The sequence below is a fragment of the Falco biarmicus genome, chromosome 16 (assembly GCF_023638135.1).
Source record: "Falco biarmicus isolate bFalBia1 chromosome 16, bFalBia1.pri, whole genome shotgun sequence".
NCBI classification, from domain to species: Eukaryota; Metazoa; Chordata; class Aves; order Falconiformes; family Falconidae; genus Falco; species Falco biarmicus.
Genome location: NC_079303.1, coordinates 367709 through 385793, shown reverse-complemented (window position 1 = coordinate 385793; position 18085 = coordinate 367709). Strand labels below are relative to the sequence as shown.

General features: G+C 55.3%; 1 protein-coding gene across 4 annotated transcripts in view; it reads right to left on the bottom strand.

Moving 5' to 3' along the window:
- Nucleotides 1-348: 348 nt before the first annotated feature.
- The window catches only part of LOC130159780 (receptor-type tyrosine-protein phosphatase V-like), a 41000-nt gene continuing 23263 nt past the window's right edge, over nt 349-18085 (bottom strand). For all 4 annotated transcript variants that reach the window (XM_056361778.1, XM_056361777.1, XM_056361779.1 and 1 more), the window contains 22 exons: nt 17639-17920; nt 17261-17395; nt 16945-17155; nt 14314-14381; nt 14015-14141; nt 13621-13668; nt 13092-13185; nt 12117-12207; nt 11522-11598; nt 10559-10693; nt 9859-9981; nt 9250-9410; nt 8725-8860; nt 8044-8123; nt 7178-7265; nt 6587-6677; nt 5857-5933; nt 5375-5509; nt 4753-4875; nt 4112-4269; nt 3440-3575; nt 349-1001 (listed from right to left, as the gene is read on the bottom strand). In XM_056361778.1, the coding sequence (XP_056217753.1) occupies nt 942-1001; nt 3440-3575; nt 4112-4269; nt 4753-4875; nt 5375-5509; nt 5857-5933; nt 6587-6677; nt 7178-7265; nt 8044-8123; nt 8725-8860; nt 9250-9410; nt 9859-9981; nt 10559-10693; nt 11522-11598; nt 12117-12207; nt 13092-13185; nt 13621-13668; nt 14015-14141; nt 14314-14381; nt 16945-17155; nt 17261-17395; nt 17639-17920 (2636 nt within the window). In that variant the 3' untranslated portion in view covers nt 349-941. The remainder of the gene's footprint in view (nt 1002-3439; nt 3576-4111; nt 4270-4752; nt 4876-5374; nt 5510-5856; nt 5934-6586; nt 6678-7177; nt 7266-8043; nt 8124-8724; nt 8861-9249; nt 9411-9858; nt 9982-10558; nt 10694-11521; nt 11599-12116; nt 12208-13091; nt 13186-13620; nt 13669-14014; nt 14142-14313; nt 14382-16944; nt 17156-17260; nt 17396-17638; nt 17921-18085) is intronic.

Here is an 18085-nt window from a genome sequence, read left to right as displayed (position 1 = left end):
GCATGTAAGCTGCATCAGGTGGCTTTGCCCTGATCCTTGGCTCTTAGGAGTCAGTAGGGTTCACAACTTCAAGCCCAAGCTTGATCAAAAAATGTCTCTTCCTTGTAAAGCTGCAGGTGGGTTGATGAATCACTGCAGAAGTGTTGCCTCAGTAACAGGAGCAGATGAAATTGAACAGAAGATGCTGTGTGTCACAGGCTGCAGTATCTGGAGTGCCCAAGGGCACTTCATCTGCTGGCCGTGGCTAGGGACACAGCTGCCCTTTTGGGAATGGCTACTGTGCTGCAGCAGGGAAAAAACTCTGCATCACTGAGACCCCACAAAAGCCAACCCACCCTTACAAGCGCACTCTTTTCTAGGGCTGTTTATTGTTTGTACCTAAGACTGATCCACCAGCCAAGACAAGCCAGCTCCCACCATGCTGTGCCCACAGTGGTGTCTGAGACCCCAACATGCCCAGTGCCGACGGGTGCATGGAGCCCATGGTGCTCAGTGCTCATGTCAGACCTCAGCAGCCTGTAGGTGCCAGGGCTGTCCAGGAGTGAGCCCAGGGCTGCCCCTTCCGTGCTGAGGGGCAAGGGCAGCGTAGAGCTCCCACAGCTGGCACTATGCACCCCAGTAGCGTCAACAAACCTTCCAGGCACCAGGAATCCCAGGAGGTGGCCAAAGCAGGGGAACATCCTGCCCAGCCCCTCACCATGTCTGCACCGAGGGGCTGCAGCAGTGCATAGCAGGACAATGCTGCCCATCTGTTCAGGAGACCCCATGAGGCTGCTAACACCACACGGGGTGTGCTGGTGACAGTGCTGGCACAGGCTCCCCCATTGCTGCAGGGCTCACTCTGTGCCAGGACCCCCACAGTGCTCTCAGCGAGCTCCTGGCTCCAGACAGGACCCTGCAGAGGAGGAGGGCAGGACAGCACCAGCAAGGGCCGGGCTGTGTTAGGGCAGCTTCTGAGCAATGATGTCCCGGATGCAGGTGTACAGGAACATGTACTGGTCCTGCAAGAGAGGAAGGAGGTCGGGAGTCAGGTTTCTGACAGAGACCTCCTGGTTGCAGGACTAACCCTGCAATTTGCCTTAAAAGGTCCTAATTAACTAACTGTTTGATGGCAGAGTAGGATTTGCTGTCCCAAGTGATCCATGTTTGCCCTGTGTCACCAGAGTTGTCCAGAAAGGAAGAATCAGGCCCAGAGCTGTAGTTACACTATGTTTCTTTCCTCCTGCTCCATCACCCCCGTGATGAGGATGAGAGGAACATCCCCATCTGAGATGGGGAGGAACAATGCCATCTGACTTCCTCAAAGGGCCACAGTGGCTTTTGGACATGCCATGGTGTTTACATCCAAAACAAGACTGAAGAGCAACTCCAGTGATGCTGCAGGGCAGCGAGCAGGGAGAGCTCTGCCTGCGGGAGCCCAGGGTCTGGCAGTGACCTGAAGCCAGGAGTGAAGACCTCTGGAGCAAGTTTCCCTTGGTGGTAGTCTTAGTGTACACCAGTCAAGTACTGACAGTGGATCAGGGTAGATCTCTGCAAGTTCTCAGAGGTAGACAAGAAGATCTGGATGGTTTTAGTCCAGTTGCACCATTTCTCTGTTTTTAAGATCACCAAAATGATCCATCAGTACCTAATGTGGGTCCAGAGATCTCAAGTTGACTGTGGGTTTGATAGGAGGTTCTGCTCAAATGCCAGGCCACTCCAAAATGCTGCTAGGCTACAAAACAGCCAGGACTGACCACCACCCGTGGCAGGGCCCCGGGAAAGGCGAGATGTGGAAAAGGTAAATGAGGTTGTACTCAATGCACAAAGCTGGAGAGCAGGACCAGCCTGCAAACCATGTAGGTCGAAATCACATGGTATCCAGGAAGGGGGGATTAGGGACTCAACAGAGGGGCCTCTGAACAACTTGCTAATGTGTTGGCTAAGCTGCAAGTCACGAGGAGCCTCCTCCCCTGCTGGCGGTGGGTTTAGCCCCACTGAAGGGCTGAGAAAGCCACAGATCACACAATGGCTGTGGTTCCAGGTCACCAGAGCATGTTTTCAATGAGCCTGGCCTGATTGTGAAATCTGGAGTGAGAGCTGAGCATTGACTTCAGACCAGGCACACTCAATGCCTGGCCAAATGCAAGAGCACATCCCCAGAGACACGTGCCGCACTGGCGCTGGGGGTGCTTAAATATCTGGTGGTTAGTCGTGGACAATCCCTCAAAGGTTCATCTTCCCCCTTGTTTGGCTACTAAACTCCCCCAAAAATCATCTGATGCCCCCAGCATGACAGCAGCATGCCCCTGCGAGAGATAAAGGGGTCCTGGCAGGCCCTGCCTGGCGATGGAGGAGGCTGGCAGCCACATGGTAGCAGGCTGGAAGGCAGCTCTGCCGGTCCCTCACTGGCTGTGCCGGAATCAGAGCGACCACTGCTCGCAGCAAGGTGGGAAGGCATCTGCCTCTGCTGCCCGCCCCCCCCCCCCCCCCCCCCCCCCCCCCCCCCCGAGTGGGGCAGTGGCTTTTGATCAGCGCTTGCTGTGCCTTTATGGGCGCATTGTGTCACTGCTCAGCAAGGCTGCTGCTGAAATACAAAGGAGCTCTGAAGCAGGGGCAGCGGATGCTTTGACCTCCTCCAGCTCCCACCATGCACATGGTTCACATTAATTAAGAATGCAATTAGCTGCTTGCAGGCGACTGAAGCTAGGAAGCCCCAGAGAGATCTGTCCCAATTCTGCTGTCCCCTGTGGGGAGGGTTTCCAGGGATGCTGCATCAGCTCATTCAGCCGTCGCAGCAAATGAAAGCGCTGTCCAGAGGGCACCTGCCACCAGCACCCATCAGGAGAGGCACGCCGGAGGCCTGTAGGGCTGGGCTGGGCTGGACTGGCATGGCACAGCAAGGCATGGCTGCGGCACCATCAGACAGTGCCACAGCCCACACGGCTGCAGGGGAGCTGCAAATGTGGCAGGGTGTCCCACTGAGCCCCTCGCAAGCAGGCCCCACTCTGGCAGCAGGCAGGGGCTGGGAGCAGGCTCTGGGGGTGGGGAATGAGGCAGGGAAAGGCACCCGATGAGGGGAAACGCAGCAGATTCTGGGTACCCAGGCTAACAGCCATGTCCAGAGACCAAGGGTGAGCAGGCAGGTTTGTCATGTGGGATGAAACCAGTGCTTCATGCTTTCCAGGGCAGAATGGGAAGAGTACCTTGCATTTATGGTGAGCTCACATGCAATTTAACTTATTTTAACTCCAGAGCTGAGCAAATGGAAAGCTCTTCCCTGAGAAAAGACAGTGCCCTTAGCCCTTGGTGGCTGGCAGAGCCACAGGGTGGGGAGGAAGCATGGAATATATCCCTGCATAGGCTGGACAGGCACGGGCAGCACGCTGCCAGCTCCAGGCAGCTCAAGTGTGAACATTCCCTTCTGCCTGGCCCACCACCCGTCCTCCCTCCCACCTACCAGAGTCGGGGTCATGAGACAGCAGCTTCTTGTCAGCTGGAGGGTCACGCCATAGACATCCACGGTTCTCTCCGCTTTCATCTGGTGCAACAGGCAATCCAGGGAGATCAGCGTCCCCATTTGGCTCATGCCACCACTGCAAGGGACAAGGGAAGGACACTGATGCCAGGCCAGGCTGGCCTGAACCTCTATGGAAGCGGGCACCAGCCCAAGAAGTCAGAATCCCCATGAGAAAACACGCAGCAACAGTATGGTGGGGACAGAGGACTGTGAGCACTGGTCTAGGTGGCAGTGAGGACCTGTGCTGACCAGGGGATGGGACCCCAAGGTAAGTGCCCACTGAAGGAGCCCAGAGATCCAGCCTGTGCTGCCCCGTCAAGCTGTGCATCCCTCGCCCGAGCCAGCTCTGCCTGTGTGCTGGCTGTGCTGGCTCCTGTGGGACTGTGAGCTTTCCCTGGCTGCAAGCGGACGAGGACGTCAGGGCTGCCCCCATGAGCCTAGCAGTCAGCCCAGGGACGGCCTGGGCACCTCAGCCCACTCTCAACAGACCCCAGAACCTCAGGGCCCGTGGTGGAGGGCGCAGCCTTGCTGGTGGCTGAGCCAGGGTGCTGTGCAGCCCGGCGGCACCGGCTCTGGGAGGCTGCCCATGGAGGGAGCAGCAATGTGATGTACCTGCAGTGCAGCAGGAGAGGACCGGCTCTCTTCCGGGGGCTCATGCACTGTCTGACAGCAGTGAGGAGCTCCACCAGGCTCTGGACATCTGGCTGCTTCTTGGGACTCCAGAGCGTGTATAGGAACTGTTGTACCTGCCTCTCCTTTGCTTTCTTCTCCTGGTGAAACACAAAGACTTGACATGGCTGTTGGGAGGGATGGGTGAGTTTGGATGCAGAGAGGTCCCAGCTCTCTAATGCTTAGGCTGTCAGATGCTTTCCTGAGCTAACTGCTAGCTACTGGAAAGCTTTCCAGGCAGTCTCAGGCAGGCCATTGCCCACCACCTGTGCAGTGGGTACAGTGCCTCTGGCAACCTGCTCTCCTTCCCCATGGCACCTGACCTGCCCCTTGAGAGGGAGACAGAACTATGCAGGCCTTCTCAAAGAAGGTCAGAAAGACCTGTTTCTCCTGTGTCCACCCAGCAGATGTTCTGCATGCTGAAGTCTAGATTCTCTCCTGCATTTGTGGACTGCTGGCACTCTGCTCTTGCAGCTCAAGACAAGTCTCCATGGACCTTTCAGCCCTTGCCCCTACAGACCTGTTTGCTAGCAGTGAAGAACATCCCAGGCAGTGGGAGCCAGGCCAGCCCCACCAACACGTACGTGTTTCATTTTGAGCTGGATACACCTCCATCCAGAGACAAGCTTCTCTGTGCCACACTGGATGGTCAGCATCTTTGTGCAGAGAGAGTCTCCTTCCAGCGGCCAGCACTCCTCGCTTGGGACCTGTGTCCAACAGCAAGTTTGACTTCATGTTGACGGTTGCCATCTTTCAAATCAGCCACCATCTTAGGGGTCTGCGATGGGTTTGGACCGAGAGCACCCTCATTGGGTGTTCATTCCCTAGCTAAACACTGGGGAAGTTTTGGAAGCAACAGCAGATCGCAGGCAGCTTCCCTGTTAACACAGAGCTGCTCGGCTCCCCACCTCGGCTGGTCAGAGGCAGGAGCTGCTGCCCTTGGGTGCCATGGAGATGCAGCTTGAAGAGTACCAGCTGAGTCCAGGGCCATGGACTGGGTGGTGGGCAGACAGAACCTGTCTCCTGTGACAAGCTGTGGGACCACTTTGACACAGCAAAGGTTTAGCTTTAGCTTCAGCTAAGCTGGATCTGCGCCCAGGCTTCAGGAGGCAGTGAAAAGAGTTCAAGTTTTGGAGCTAGGCTAGCTTCCAACTCCATTAAAGAGATCCCTGCTCTGCCATGGCACAGGCAGGCATGGAGCCTCACCTCCACCTTCTCCTGCCGTGGGAGAAGTGTTAGGATGGTGTGAATGTCCTGTTCCCACACCAGGGTCCAGAAGTCCTCCATGGTCAACTTGTCAGGCCCCTGGACAGCCAGATATTCCCTGCTGGAGCTGCAGCCCTGGGTGAGGAATGAGAACATCACTCTCCTGTGGGAGGGGGTGGCATAGGCACCCTGCCAGCCCAGGCATCTGCGGGAGAGGCCAGGAAAAGAAGGGAAGCTCAGCAGGTCAGGAGGCAATGAGAGAAGAGAAAGCACCAGAAGTGAGGACAGCCCAAACTGGGCAGGTGTGGGAAGACACATCCTCAGCCCCCTCTTGCCCACAGAGGATCACAGCAGCAGCGACCAGTGGAGCAGTGCAGGAACCAGGCAGCAGGGAGCAGGGGCACTGTGAGGAAGGGGGATCATCACCTGCTGCCTGTGGGACCCAGGCACAGGGGTGGGCATTGCTGCTGGGGGTGACTCACCGGGACACGCCACACCTGCAGGAGACCTGAGAAAGGGCCGTGTTCCAGCAGGGAAAACTTCACTCTGGAGCGATCATCTGCAAAATAGATGGGAGGTGGAGGCATCCAGGGCAGCCTTGTGCTCACACAGCTCCTGCAGACTGACTGCCAGACTCTGCACAGCCACACAAATTCAACCTCCCATTCACTATTTCTCTGCAAAGGTGCTCCCCTCTGCAGTGCTCTTCTCCAGCTCATGGACGTTGGTCCCCAAAAGACAGGTCTCTATCCCAACCTCCCACTCAAAGCAGATACATGTAGTGCAGGTCGCTCAGTGTCTCAGACAATGGAGATTGCATACCTCCAAGGATGGAGAGCCCGCAGATGCTCTTGGCCCCTGCTCCAGTGTTTGGCCACCTTTATTGGAATTCATTTTTCCTCATAATGAGTTGATTAACCCTTCCAAATCATCCCCATTGCCTCTTGTCCTTCCATGGTGCACCTCTGAGAACACCTGACATTTTCCCTGTGCCCTCCCAGCAGGTACTTGAAGACAGCAGTAAGATCTCCCCCTTGCCTTCTCTCTTCCACACTGAACAAACCCACCTGTCTCAGTCCCATACATCCCTGTGCTCCACCCCTGAAACACCTTGGCAGCCTTGTGGTGGACTCAGTGGAGCACGAGCCCTGGTTCAGCCTGGCTCCACACAGGTACAGGAAGGAAGAGGATGCAAGGTGTCACAGCACTTACATGGGAGGATGCTGGAAGAGGGCCGTGCCTGCTGGTTGCCTGAAGATGGTGTTGCAGAGCTGGCTTCTTCCTTGACTGCCTCTAGGAGGGTCTGCCAGAGTGAGAGTGGAAGAAGAAGGTAGCAGGGAAAGGTCAGGAGGAATAGGAGGAACTGGGGACCCCTGAGGACACCTGGCTTCAGCAGAGGGGAGGTTACGGCTGCACGTGCAGAAGCCGTAGCAGGGGTGCTATGTGACCACCTCTGGTGGTGCGCTGCCAGGTCTATTCTGTGCTGTCAGGAGATGGCTGCATCTCTCTGTAGAAGAGTGTTCAGGCAGGTCCCTGCCCTGCATGGGGTCTGGGAAGGAGTGAGTCACGGACAGACCCTAATCATTGCAGGGTGTGTCAGGGAGCTGTGTGCCTGGGGACGCAATGCCATGGAGGGGGGACACTGCTAGGACAGCCAGGCACGTGGAAACTGAGGCATGGGACCTACTCAGGAGGCACTTATTGGGTGTCCCCCAGCCTGATGAGATGCAATCGCTCCCCAGGTCCCCCCAGAGCCTACGGCCATTGCACCACTCCCTGCACCCTGCCCAGGACAGCTCTCACCTCGTACTCCCTCAGGAAGCCCACATGGGACTTGGCTGCCTTCTGGGCATAGTGCTGAGCAAAGCTTTTCAGCGGGATACGGCAGGACCTGGGGAGAGAAACTGGGAGTGAGGGCGAGGTCAAGCAAACTCAGCAGTATGCAGGCTGTGTCTGCAGTAAGTGGACAGGGCTGTGAGCAGACCTTCACCCCTCAAATGCCGGGGCTCTCGCAGGTCCCCAGCCCAACTCTGGCCTGTGCCAAACCTGCTCTCCCCTAGACAAAGGCAGGTCTCAGGTGTGGCACAGCCCAGGGCCCATTCCCAGGATGCAGCAAGGACAAGGGCATCCTGTTCTGCATGAGGGAGGAGAAAATTTGACCATAAATATAGATATGTGACCTCCAGATGCAGCCTCAGCGACAATGAGGGTAGGCTGGCAAGCCATGCCTAGCCTGACCTTGCTCCCTTCTCTTGGCCTCCATTAGGATTGTCATCCCACGGCCACCCAAATGCCATGAGCCCCTCCAGTGCCAACCTATCTCTAGGGCTTCCCTGTTGGTTGGGAAGCCAGGGGCTGACTGAAGTACCTTCCCCAGGACAGCTCTGCAGCTCCTCGGACCTGGCATTGGCATAGCCAGAGGAAAGGAAGGTGTAGTTCCACAGGCCTTCCCAGTGTGCCCAGTGGCTCACACCTAGTTATGGGCTGGGCTCCTCATGCTGCAGGGAACAACCAGCCCTGGGCTGGCCCCCCTCGAAACACTGGCTGGGACGGCTGGCTGGGCTTCTCCATCCTTCTGGCCTGGAGCCAAGGCTCAAGCCGGGGTCAGGAGCCCAGTTTGCCACCTGAAGGGTGGATAGAGTGGCAGGCAAAACACAGCAGCCCTTTACCTCTCTGTCCCTGATAAACCCACGAGCGGCTCCTCCAAGATCTTGTCCAGGATACAGCTGTGCAGGAAAATATACTGGGACTGGAAGGCAAAGGCAGACAGCGATATAGAGCATTGCACCACGCAGACAGCACAAAACGGCGGGTACAGCACTGCCCAGCGGGCAGAGGGTGTCTACGTTCATGCCCTAACAACCCTACATTCATGCCCAAAGGGCCTTGGTTACTTCCATCTCAGAGCCCACAGATCCCTCCACTGGGTCTGCCCTTCTGTCCTGAAGGGTAGTACTGACACCGTGTCCCAGTCCCGAGTATTAGAAATATTAGATGGGCTTGTAGAGCATCACAGGCCAATGATGTGGTGTGGGTTAAAAGTTGCCTGCAAAGGGCCTGATCCTGTTCCTAGGTGCTCTGAGGTGTTTCTGAGCCTCCTGGGAGGGTTCTGAGACTCCGTATGTTGCTGCTGTGGGTCTAGCAGGGCATGAAGCTGCTGGGGACCCCCACAGCCAAGCAACTCCCACTGCAGCTGAACTGCTGCTTTAAGCAGCACCATGACACAGTGTCAGGCTGGGGACCAGCCTGGGGGCGCTACGGCCAGCCAGCCAGCTCATCTGCCTGCCAGCCCTGCTGGCTTTTATGCCATTGAGCAAGGGACCAGGGGGAACAGGGAGCAGAGGTCTTACCAGTGTCTGAATCATCAGGTAACGGTTCATCCGCAAGGTGTAAACAACACCAAAGATGTCCACCACCTTCTCCTGCTTCATCTGCTGCAGCAGCCGGTCCAGGGCAATGAAGGTGCCGGTGCGGCCCACGCCAGCGCTGAGAACATAGATGGCAATGGTTACACTTTGCCTGACCTCACAGCCTATGGGCTCCCCTCCTGCTGCTAGACATGGCTCCTAGATGCTGCACACTGGGGCGCCAGCCCACACACCCTGGGGCACTGGTCCCAGCACAGCATGGGGCTGAGAAGCCATTCAGGCTGCCCTGGATTTCTGCTGACCATCTCCAGCTGCCCCATCCCCTGAGACTGGAGGGCAGGCTGCAAGCAGACCTGTAACGCCCAGCACTCAAGCAGGAGACTCTCTACAGACCAGCTGTGTCTTCCAGGCACTGCCTTCCCTCCCAGTCTGTGCATAAGTAGGACCTTTGTCCCCCGTGCCCACTCCCCTTGTCCCCTCCTGCCGTCCTCTGGAGCAGAGACTTGCCTGCAGTGCACGAGGGTTGGCCCCGCGTCCTTGGTGCTCTGGATGTGCTCCCGGACCAGTTCTCTGAAGGTCATGATCGAAGTCGTGGACTCTGGGATCCCGTGGTCGGGCCACGCCGTGTAGTGCAGGTGGGACACATGCCGCTCTGCCCGGAGACCCTCCTGCCGGTGGGGGTGTTGGTGATCAGTGTGCAGCCCAACAGGGCAGGGGCATGCTTGCACTCTGCAGCCCTGGGAACACTCCGGGACATGGGGACACCTGGCTCAGCTGCAGGCAACAGCCAGCACCAGGTCTGCTGCACTGCCTGGTGTCTCCTGCTCCTCTGTCCTCCTCCACAGCCCTCCGGCATGGTGAGGCACATGGAGATGGCAGGGAGCAGACCTGCCTTTGACTGCTGTGCAACATGCCCTTGAAGCTGCAGGCTACATGTTGGACACTTCTGTGTTACCAAGTCTGAAGTGACAGACTGCTCCTCAGGGAACTTCTTCAAACCCCAGTAATGGCAGGGAAAGGAAATTATGCCACCACCACCGAGGAGAAATGCCACTGCATCCCATGCAAACCCCCAGCTCTTGATGGGTTCCTGAATCCTCTGGGGTCCTTACTCACATGCCACAGTTTGAACTCGCGTATGGTCCACTCCTCAGAGCTGCTCTGCATCAGCAGGTGGACCTGGACCTGCCCATAGGAGACTGGGGCCGATTCGGATGGCCAGTAATGATCACAGAGGACCTAAAGCACAGGCAGGGCAGGGTCTCAGTGAGGCCAGCGAGGGCCCAGGTCCCACTGGGTGACCTCCCAGCTCTCTGGGAGCATCTGGAGAACAGCAGCTGTGCAGGGAGCCAGGGCAGGTCTTGGGGGAGCCAGCAGGGGTGCTTCCCCTTCCCTCTGGAAGCTTCGCACAGCTCTTCCTGACATTCTTTCATTTAGATCTCAGCCTCCCCCAGAGAAAAGGACCTGTGTGGGTCTCATCATCCCCGGAGACTGAAGGAACAGTCTATGTGAAGTGTCTTATCAGAGGCAAGTGGTAATTTCAGATGCTGCAGAAACATCTGAGGGTGATGGGCATGGTTCCAACTAAGCTCCACTTCTGCCTCTTCTTACCCCAAGCTAACACCAAGATGCACACATCAGCCTCTGTCCCCCCCAGACTGCCTGCTGAGGAAGCTGTGTGGCCCGTGCTCACCCAGGAGCCACACCTGAGAGGGGGGTGGACAGAGGGCACAAACCCAGCCCTGGGCTCAGCTCACACAACCAGGTCAGAGCTTGGCTGGGGCTGGCACATGGAAGCCCAGCGATGCCGACCTACCCGCCCATTCTCCATGCACACTGTCAGCATGATGATGTTGCAGATGTTTTGCTCCCACACCAGCCTCCAAAAGTCCTCTATCGTTTTCTTCAGGGGGCCCTGGGTGGCAATGAACTCCTGCTGGGATGTATAGCCCTGAGTAAGAGGCAGACAGAAGGAGCTGACAAGTTGCTGAGGCAGGTGGATTCTGCCCTGGGACAGTCAGTGCCTGGCCCACTTTTGCGGCACAAGGAGAAATGCCTGTTGCCCTTAGCCCATGCAGCTACATTTCCCAGGCAGCTGATGTGAGAAGCAGCTGATTTCACAGGAAGCATGTGCTGCCCGGCACATGCTTTCTACATATTTGGAATAAAGATGTGAACCCCATCATTCCCCTCCAAGCAGTTCCTCATTCAGCCTAACCAGGGAAAGACAGAACTGGGTCTTTCCTGTGCTCCCCAGTCGTTGCAGGTAGGGTGAGCATGCAAGGTCTCAGGCTGCTCCTTTGCCTTTGACCCTCTGACACACACATGCCCCACGGATCCACGCACCCACGCATGCATGCTGTGTGCCCTGCCTGTTACCTCGGAAATATCTCCTGGATTTGGGATGTGGGCACAGCTCCAGGGTTGTTCAAATGCTGCTGCACAGACCAGAAGGAGAAAGAGCAAGCAGACAGACAGGGAAGTAAGCTGGGAGATGATGGGAAGAGGACAGTCCTCAAGAAGAAACCAGAAAGCCTTGCCAGTCTCCCCACACTCACACCTCTGCACTCACAGCACTTGCCATCGGACGATCTCTATCAATCCCTGCTAAAGGGCAACTATGCATCTCCGCCTGACCCCCAACTCCTTGCCAATCTGTGCCAGCAGTGGCTTCAGTGGCAGCTCTTGCCCACCAACCCTCACAACCTGAACGCAGGCAGAGTTCCTCTGGTGGTGCCCTGTGTCCATGTCTCTGCGGGGAAGGCAAGTGGACACTCACAGGCATGAAGTTTGCATTGATGTAGTCTGAGTGGGGCTCCTCCCGCAGCTGGCTCAGCTTGACCCGAGAGTGATCATCTGAAAGAGACCATACACACATGAGCCCCTAAAGCAGCCCTTCACCGGGATGTGGCCATCTCCTCTTCACCTGGGTAACACACTGGGAGAAGCCCCAGCAGCTTGGTGTACGCAGCCAGCAGTGGGGGTCTGCACCTTCTCCCTGCAGAGGTGAGCGTTGCCTGCCAGCTGGGTTGGCAGGGGGTAAGAAAGCAGAGCTGGTGTCATGAGGCTCATCAGAGAAGCCACGGGACACCCATGGTCTCCAGCTGGGACCCACCCCTGAGCTGGGCTCACCCAGCACCTGCCCAGCAGCCTCCTGGAGGAGCTGAGGAGGATGGTGGCTCAGCTCTGGCTCGACCTTAAGGTCTCCAGCAGAAAAGGGGAAACTGAGGGCCATTTAAAGACTCCTTCTTCTCCCAGGAGAGGAGCCAGGCTCTGTGAACACTGCAGCGATGCAAGGTGAGTCCACCCCTGCGCACCGCAGTACGAACTCCCACCACAGATGCTGGGGGGAGGCATGGGGAGACAGCACTTACAGGGCAGCACGTGGGGATATCTGTTCTTGGAGACGTTTGCTGGTAGCTCAGCCTCCACCTTTGGCTGCTCCTTCCCAACTTCCTTCAGCTCCTGTAGGACAGGGGAGAAGATGAGCACAAACGTCTCTCTGGAGAGCTCCTGGCCAACCCAGCTCCCTGCTCATGGCCAACAGCAATGTCTGTGGTTAAAGAGGGTCAGTCCCCCAGCACAGGGAACTGCTCTGTTCCTCCCTCAGCACGGCCTCTGAGCTCTGAGCCATAGGTGGCTTTTCCCAGTGCCTTTTCCAACAGCACAGTTTGTATTTAAAAGAACACAAACCCAAGAAGAACTGAGGAAAAAAAACTTCTCTGAAACCAGAACTCTACTGAGAAAACAGAATCATCTTGTATGCAAAACCAGAAATACCTTGTACTGCTTCTGCCCCTGTCCCCACTCAGGCCAGAGAAGGGTGATCTGGGGAGGGTCTGAAATCGCTGACGGGACCCTCGCAGGGGCTGGCAGCAGGACAGTTCGGAGCCTGCAGGTGCTGGCAGCAGGAGTCAGTGCAGGGAGCCTGAGGTGCGTTTCGCAGCCTGGCCCCTATAGCTTTGAGGGTGCTCCCTGACCCTCCTTTTGGCTCTTTCCTAACACTGTGAAGGTGGATTTCATCACACCACCACTCAGCATCTTCACCTCCAGTCTAGGCCTGGGGCCCTTAGCTTTCTCCACCAGCAGCTATGGACAGTGCTAGTTCACCTCACGCCACAGACAACACGTGTCTCTACCAGAACTTGAACAAAACAGGTTTTGAGTGAAGGAATTGCCTGATCACTTGGTTCATCCAATCTTTGGCCTCCAAGACTGCCTAGTATGGCAGTTGGATTGCTAGAGGGGTGGATTACTGTCCCTGGAGATAAGGAATCCATACAGGCCACCCAACAGCATGAGCTACCTAGAGAGGAAATTCTTATCGCTAGCAGTAGTCTCAATCTCACCTCAAACTCTTGGAAAAAAGCGTAGTTAGCACTTGCTGTCTTCATCTCATAGTACTGCTTGAAGTTCTGTATGGGAATTGGCCGATGCACGTTTCTACGTGAAAAGAAGTCCAGAGAAAAACCTGCCTTAGCACTGGGAAGTCTGGCAGGCCAGCCAGGTGGCCCGGGAGATGGCTCAGCCTTGAGACACACAATGGCCAGGTGCACACACGCAGGGGTGGTTTATAGCCCACGCCACTGCCCAGGGACGTGAGTCCAGCAAAGCACTGTTTAAATATTGGGAGGGACTTCAAGATGATGATGAAATGCTACTGCAGAAGCCTTGCAGAGGAGCTATGGACAATGCATTGGCTTGGAATGGGGCTGGGCAATAAATACTGAACATGGGAAAGCCTAAGATTAAAAAAATAACTGAAGGAGAAGAGACAGAGCTGGGCTTTTCCAGAGTCGAAGCACGAGAAAGGAAGTAGGTGAAGGACTCTCAGACCTGCAATGGGGACACACAGCGCGGGAAGACTCCAGCACTCACCTCAAGCTGTAGGTCACCATTTCCTGAGGCAGGCTGCTCTTAGTGGTTCTAGAATCAAAGCATGGGAGATGTTACCCTGCCCTGCAGTGTGGGGACAGATGCCGTGAGTGTATTGTGTCCTGCTGGCTCACGGTGCACTTGGGAGCAGACAGCTCACATCAGGCGCACTGCCTTGTGCACGGGTAGGGTTCTGTGAATCAATTTCATGTGGGCAGCTCGCCTCTCCCCTCTCTCGCCCCTGCCCTTCGCCCCTGTGCTTGCCAAACACAACTCCACTAGTGGCTGTCCTAGTTTGCCTAAATGTCTTTTTATACCCTCTCACTGCTCCTGACCTGGCACTGAAGGCTGGGTTTCTCAGCCTGCACCCAACATGTAAGAGATGGCCCATCCTCACCTCTTTGCTCTAAGCTGTTTCCAGTAGACCAAAGCAAAAATAGTGACAAGTGTCAAGAGAAATCCCGTGATGATTCCAGCGATTATTGGCATTGACAGTGGAGTTGCATCTGCACCAGATCCAGCAGCTGGGATAAAAATGAGGCAGAATGGACAAAATTAAGAGTCAGTAAATGCCTGTGTTTATTTATTTATATTTGTAACAGCCTATGATCTCCCTCTGGCTTGTCACTGTCAGGTTGTTGTTAATGACCTCCAACTGACACAGCCAGGTAGGGGAGGTGGCATTCTCCATCTTACCTGAGAACATGGTGAACGTCACTGCAGGGGCTACTGGGTCATATTTGGTGAAGGCAGCAATGCTGAACCTAGGGCAAAGCAGAGTCCTGCCATCAGGGGCAATCTGCACTGAGCACAGCACTCATGCAGCCAGCAGCAGGAAGACCCAAGGGAACAGGACAGCTGCCTCTGTTTTGAAATGCTGTATTGGAAGAAGCTGGTTTTCTGGTGGGGATTTAGGGGATGTGTGGCAATGGTCTTTCCTCCATTTTCTGCCTCTTCGACAAGTCTTTTGCACTTGGGAGAACATAAGAAAATGTTCAGAAAGCACAGATGGGAAACAGGCCTCTAAAGGTTTATTTGCAGACACAAGCCTGCAAATATTTGCAGACAAAAGTTTCTGCTTTCTTATAGAATGCAAATAAGGAAACACAACAATAAGTAGGGAAAACCAAGCTGGGTTGAGTCACTGTCTTAGTTCATGTCAACCCATTAATTGGGAAGACTTAAAAGACCTGAGCCTGCGTAACTGCTTGAAACAAGGGCACCTCACCTGGGTGGGCTGAGCCCCAATCCAGACCCCTCCTTACGCACACTGAAGTGACTGGCACATCCTCATCCCTGCGGAGCTCTGCCCTACATCCTCCTCCTGGCAGTGCACACGCCAAACCCTGCAGCTCCCTGCGGAGCTGGCTTCCTTCTGTGCAGGTAACTTGGAAGGGTTGGTCTTCTGGTGCCCCAAATGCAAGCTATGGCTTTCAAACGTCGCTTTGGATTTTAGCAGCCAGAAGTTTGCACAGCCTGGTGTAAGGCCCCTCTAGCAGTGCCCTGGACCCAGCTGCCAGAGCAAAGGCCTCTCTGGAAACTGAGCCTGCAAGTGCCACGGCACGAGAAATAAGGGCTGGTGGATAAATAACTCACTGAAAGACAGGAAACAAGGGCTGTTCAGAGGAGACAGGCTGTCAGCAGTATCTACACTACTGATGATTAACTGGGAAAGCAGCACAGCATACTGAGGATGCACGTAGCTTAGGGCAGCCAAAAGGAAAGCAAGCTGTGAAAACCTGCAAAAGGATCTTCTAGTCCCCAGTTAAGTTCCTGTTATTTGAATCACAGTAGGTGGACTAAGGACTGACTGGTGGCTCTGAACCAGCTGCTGCCCTTCGGGAGGTCGGTGTTGGAGTGAAAAAGGCAGCTGGGAAGCAGGGAGGGGAGAGACACTGCCTGGACAGTATTTGGGGGGTGGAGGGGTATCCCGGTGTGGTTTTGCTGACAGACCTGCCCGAGCCAAAGCGATGTCCCACAGGCCGGGCTGTCCTGCTCCAGCTGCTCCGGCAGGAGCAGAGGCCAAGTGAGGCTGCCAGGGCCAAGCAGCGAGGCTTGCCCTGCTGTGCCCAGGGCAGGCAGGTGCCCTTAGCAATGAGGAGCAGATGGGCTTGATGGGCAATCAGTCTCAAACCTCCTGAATCAATTGGAGACCCTCCGGTGCCAGCCCGGGGCTCAGGACACCTGTGGGGGCACAGGGGGCACTGCCATGCAGTACTCCTGCCAGGCGTGACAGTGCAGTCCCTAGGGAGAGCCCAGACGGCTGTTTGTTCTTGGTGATCCTACTCTCAGGTGGGGGTTCCAAAGGAATGGCTCCCTGGAAACTCCGGTTTTTTTCCCAGGAGAAGCAGGTATTTCCCCTTCCCCTGATGCAGCCCAGTGTGCACACCAGCCTCTGTTCTCTGCCAGTGCTGCCCCAAACGTAGCTTGAGTTAAGAGCCCCTGTTTGGCAACATGTGTAAATTTAAAACAACTCTGTTAGAATCGATGTAAGTTCTTCACTTAAGTGCAGAGTCTGCATGTAGCAAAAAGAAAGAGAGAGAACAAAGCAGAAAAGAAGAAAGGAATGAGAGCCAGCAGGCCCAAACCCAACACCAGGGACCTTGATCCCACTCATCACAAAACTTAAGGGCAGATCTAATACCCGCTTTACTCATAGGGGAAAGTGAAGCTCTCTCATGGTCTTTCCTTCTCTTTTTCCCAACTCTCTCAGCAACTTCTACCACTAATCAGCCATCCTTGCTGTAAGTTTCTTTAAATTGAAATGGGACAACCTTCCAGATTCTGGGGCATCCCTTTTTCAGAGAAATGCCTAGGGATACAGTCCCTGCTTGATGAAATCGTAAGCTGCTAAATTAACAGAGGTCTGACTAAAGATACGATTCTTTGTAATAGAAAACCTGTTATAAAGATATCCCAAACTATTACAAAGGTGCCCTATAACAAAATATGGCTGTATACATCCATGGAACATGTATCCATGCTCCTGGATTCTACTTATTGTTAAATAAGACTCCGAATTCATGAATATTGTGATCACAATATGGCCCAGCTCCAATGGCAACACAAACAGCCCTTATCAGCCTCACCTTCACTTCTGCTCTCCCTCTCCTTGGCCTCTTACACCATCTAATGTTACCTGGTACATCAGCCCTTGCATCCTTCAAATGCTGCTTGGTGGAGCAACCCTGGGGGTCCACTGCTGGCAGTCCAAGAAGTACAAGGGTGAGGTGACATCCAGGGAGCTGGTGGAACCTTGCAGGGACATGTGCAGTCCCTTTTCTCTTCTAGCCCCTTCCCCTCAAGAGGGATGCTGATGTCTCTCACCTGTACTGTTCGTTGGCTTTCAGCTTCCCGTTGCATGTTGCCCTGGACTGGCCGCACTCCTCTGTTCCCACTGGCACTCGCCAGGTTTCTGGGGAGCTCCTGGGGCTCAGATGGAAGGGATTGGGGATTAGCACAGCCAGGTAGGAGTCCTCTGTCCCATAATAGTGGTCATACCATGTGCTGGACATGATGTCCTGGGTGGGCCTCAGCACTGAAGGGGAATGTACAAGGTGACAGTGGTAGTCCCAAAGTGATGTCCAGGGGACCTGCTGCCCTCCAGGGAGCTACTGCAGATTGGGACGCGCAGGGCACTTACGTGAATCATTAGTGGTAGCAACGACACCGTAATACTCAATCTGGCCATTCTCCTCGCTGAACAGGTCAGATGGAATGACAACTGTGGAGCTGCCCTCCACCTGGAAGATATCTGCTCGCAGGGGTGGAGGCAGGGCTAGAAGAGGAACCAGCAAGCACAGCCAACATGTTAGTGTGTCCCTGCTCCCACAGACCCACCACACATTGCTCAACCTGTGACTGGTCCCAGTGTCACTGGCCAGAGCCCTGACACACTACAGTTCAGTGCAGGACCACATGGGGCTCACAGGCACCTGAAGGAGTCCCCATGACTTATTAGCAACACTGGGTGTCTTCTCCTGGGGTCTGTGGCAAGACTGTAGGAAAGAAAGGGCCTCACCCTCCACTGTTGTGTTGCAGAGCAGAGTCACAGCCTGGCTTCTCATTGTGTTCGTGCCCACTGTGCTCACAACAATTCGGTAGGAGGAGTTTGGCCACAGCCCCTCCAGACTGGCCTCGCTTTTAGGGATGCTCATGACATACTTGGAGGTGGGAGGACCATCATCAGAGAGTCTCTCTGTCACCACCTCATAAACCTCCACATCTCCAGGAGAGCTGGTCCAGTTTAAGTAAAGGCTCCTTGACTCTGGTAGGCATTGCACATCCTGCACTGGGTTTGGCTCTGCGAAGGAGATACAGCAGGTTCTGAACTTACTGGATCAGAGAAATCCCACCCTCAGCCCATGCATCGGCTCAGAGCCAGTATGGTCCTCTACTGTGTCCCCCTAGGTCAATGAGAGAGGAGCTGAGCTAGACACCTGTGACCTGGAAGCCTTCTGTGCCAAGG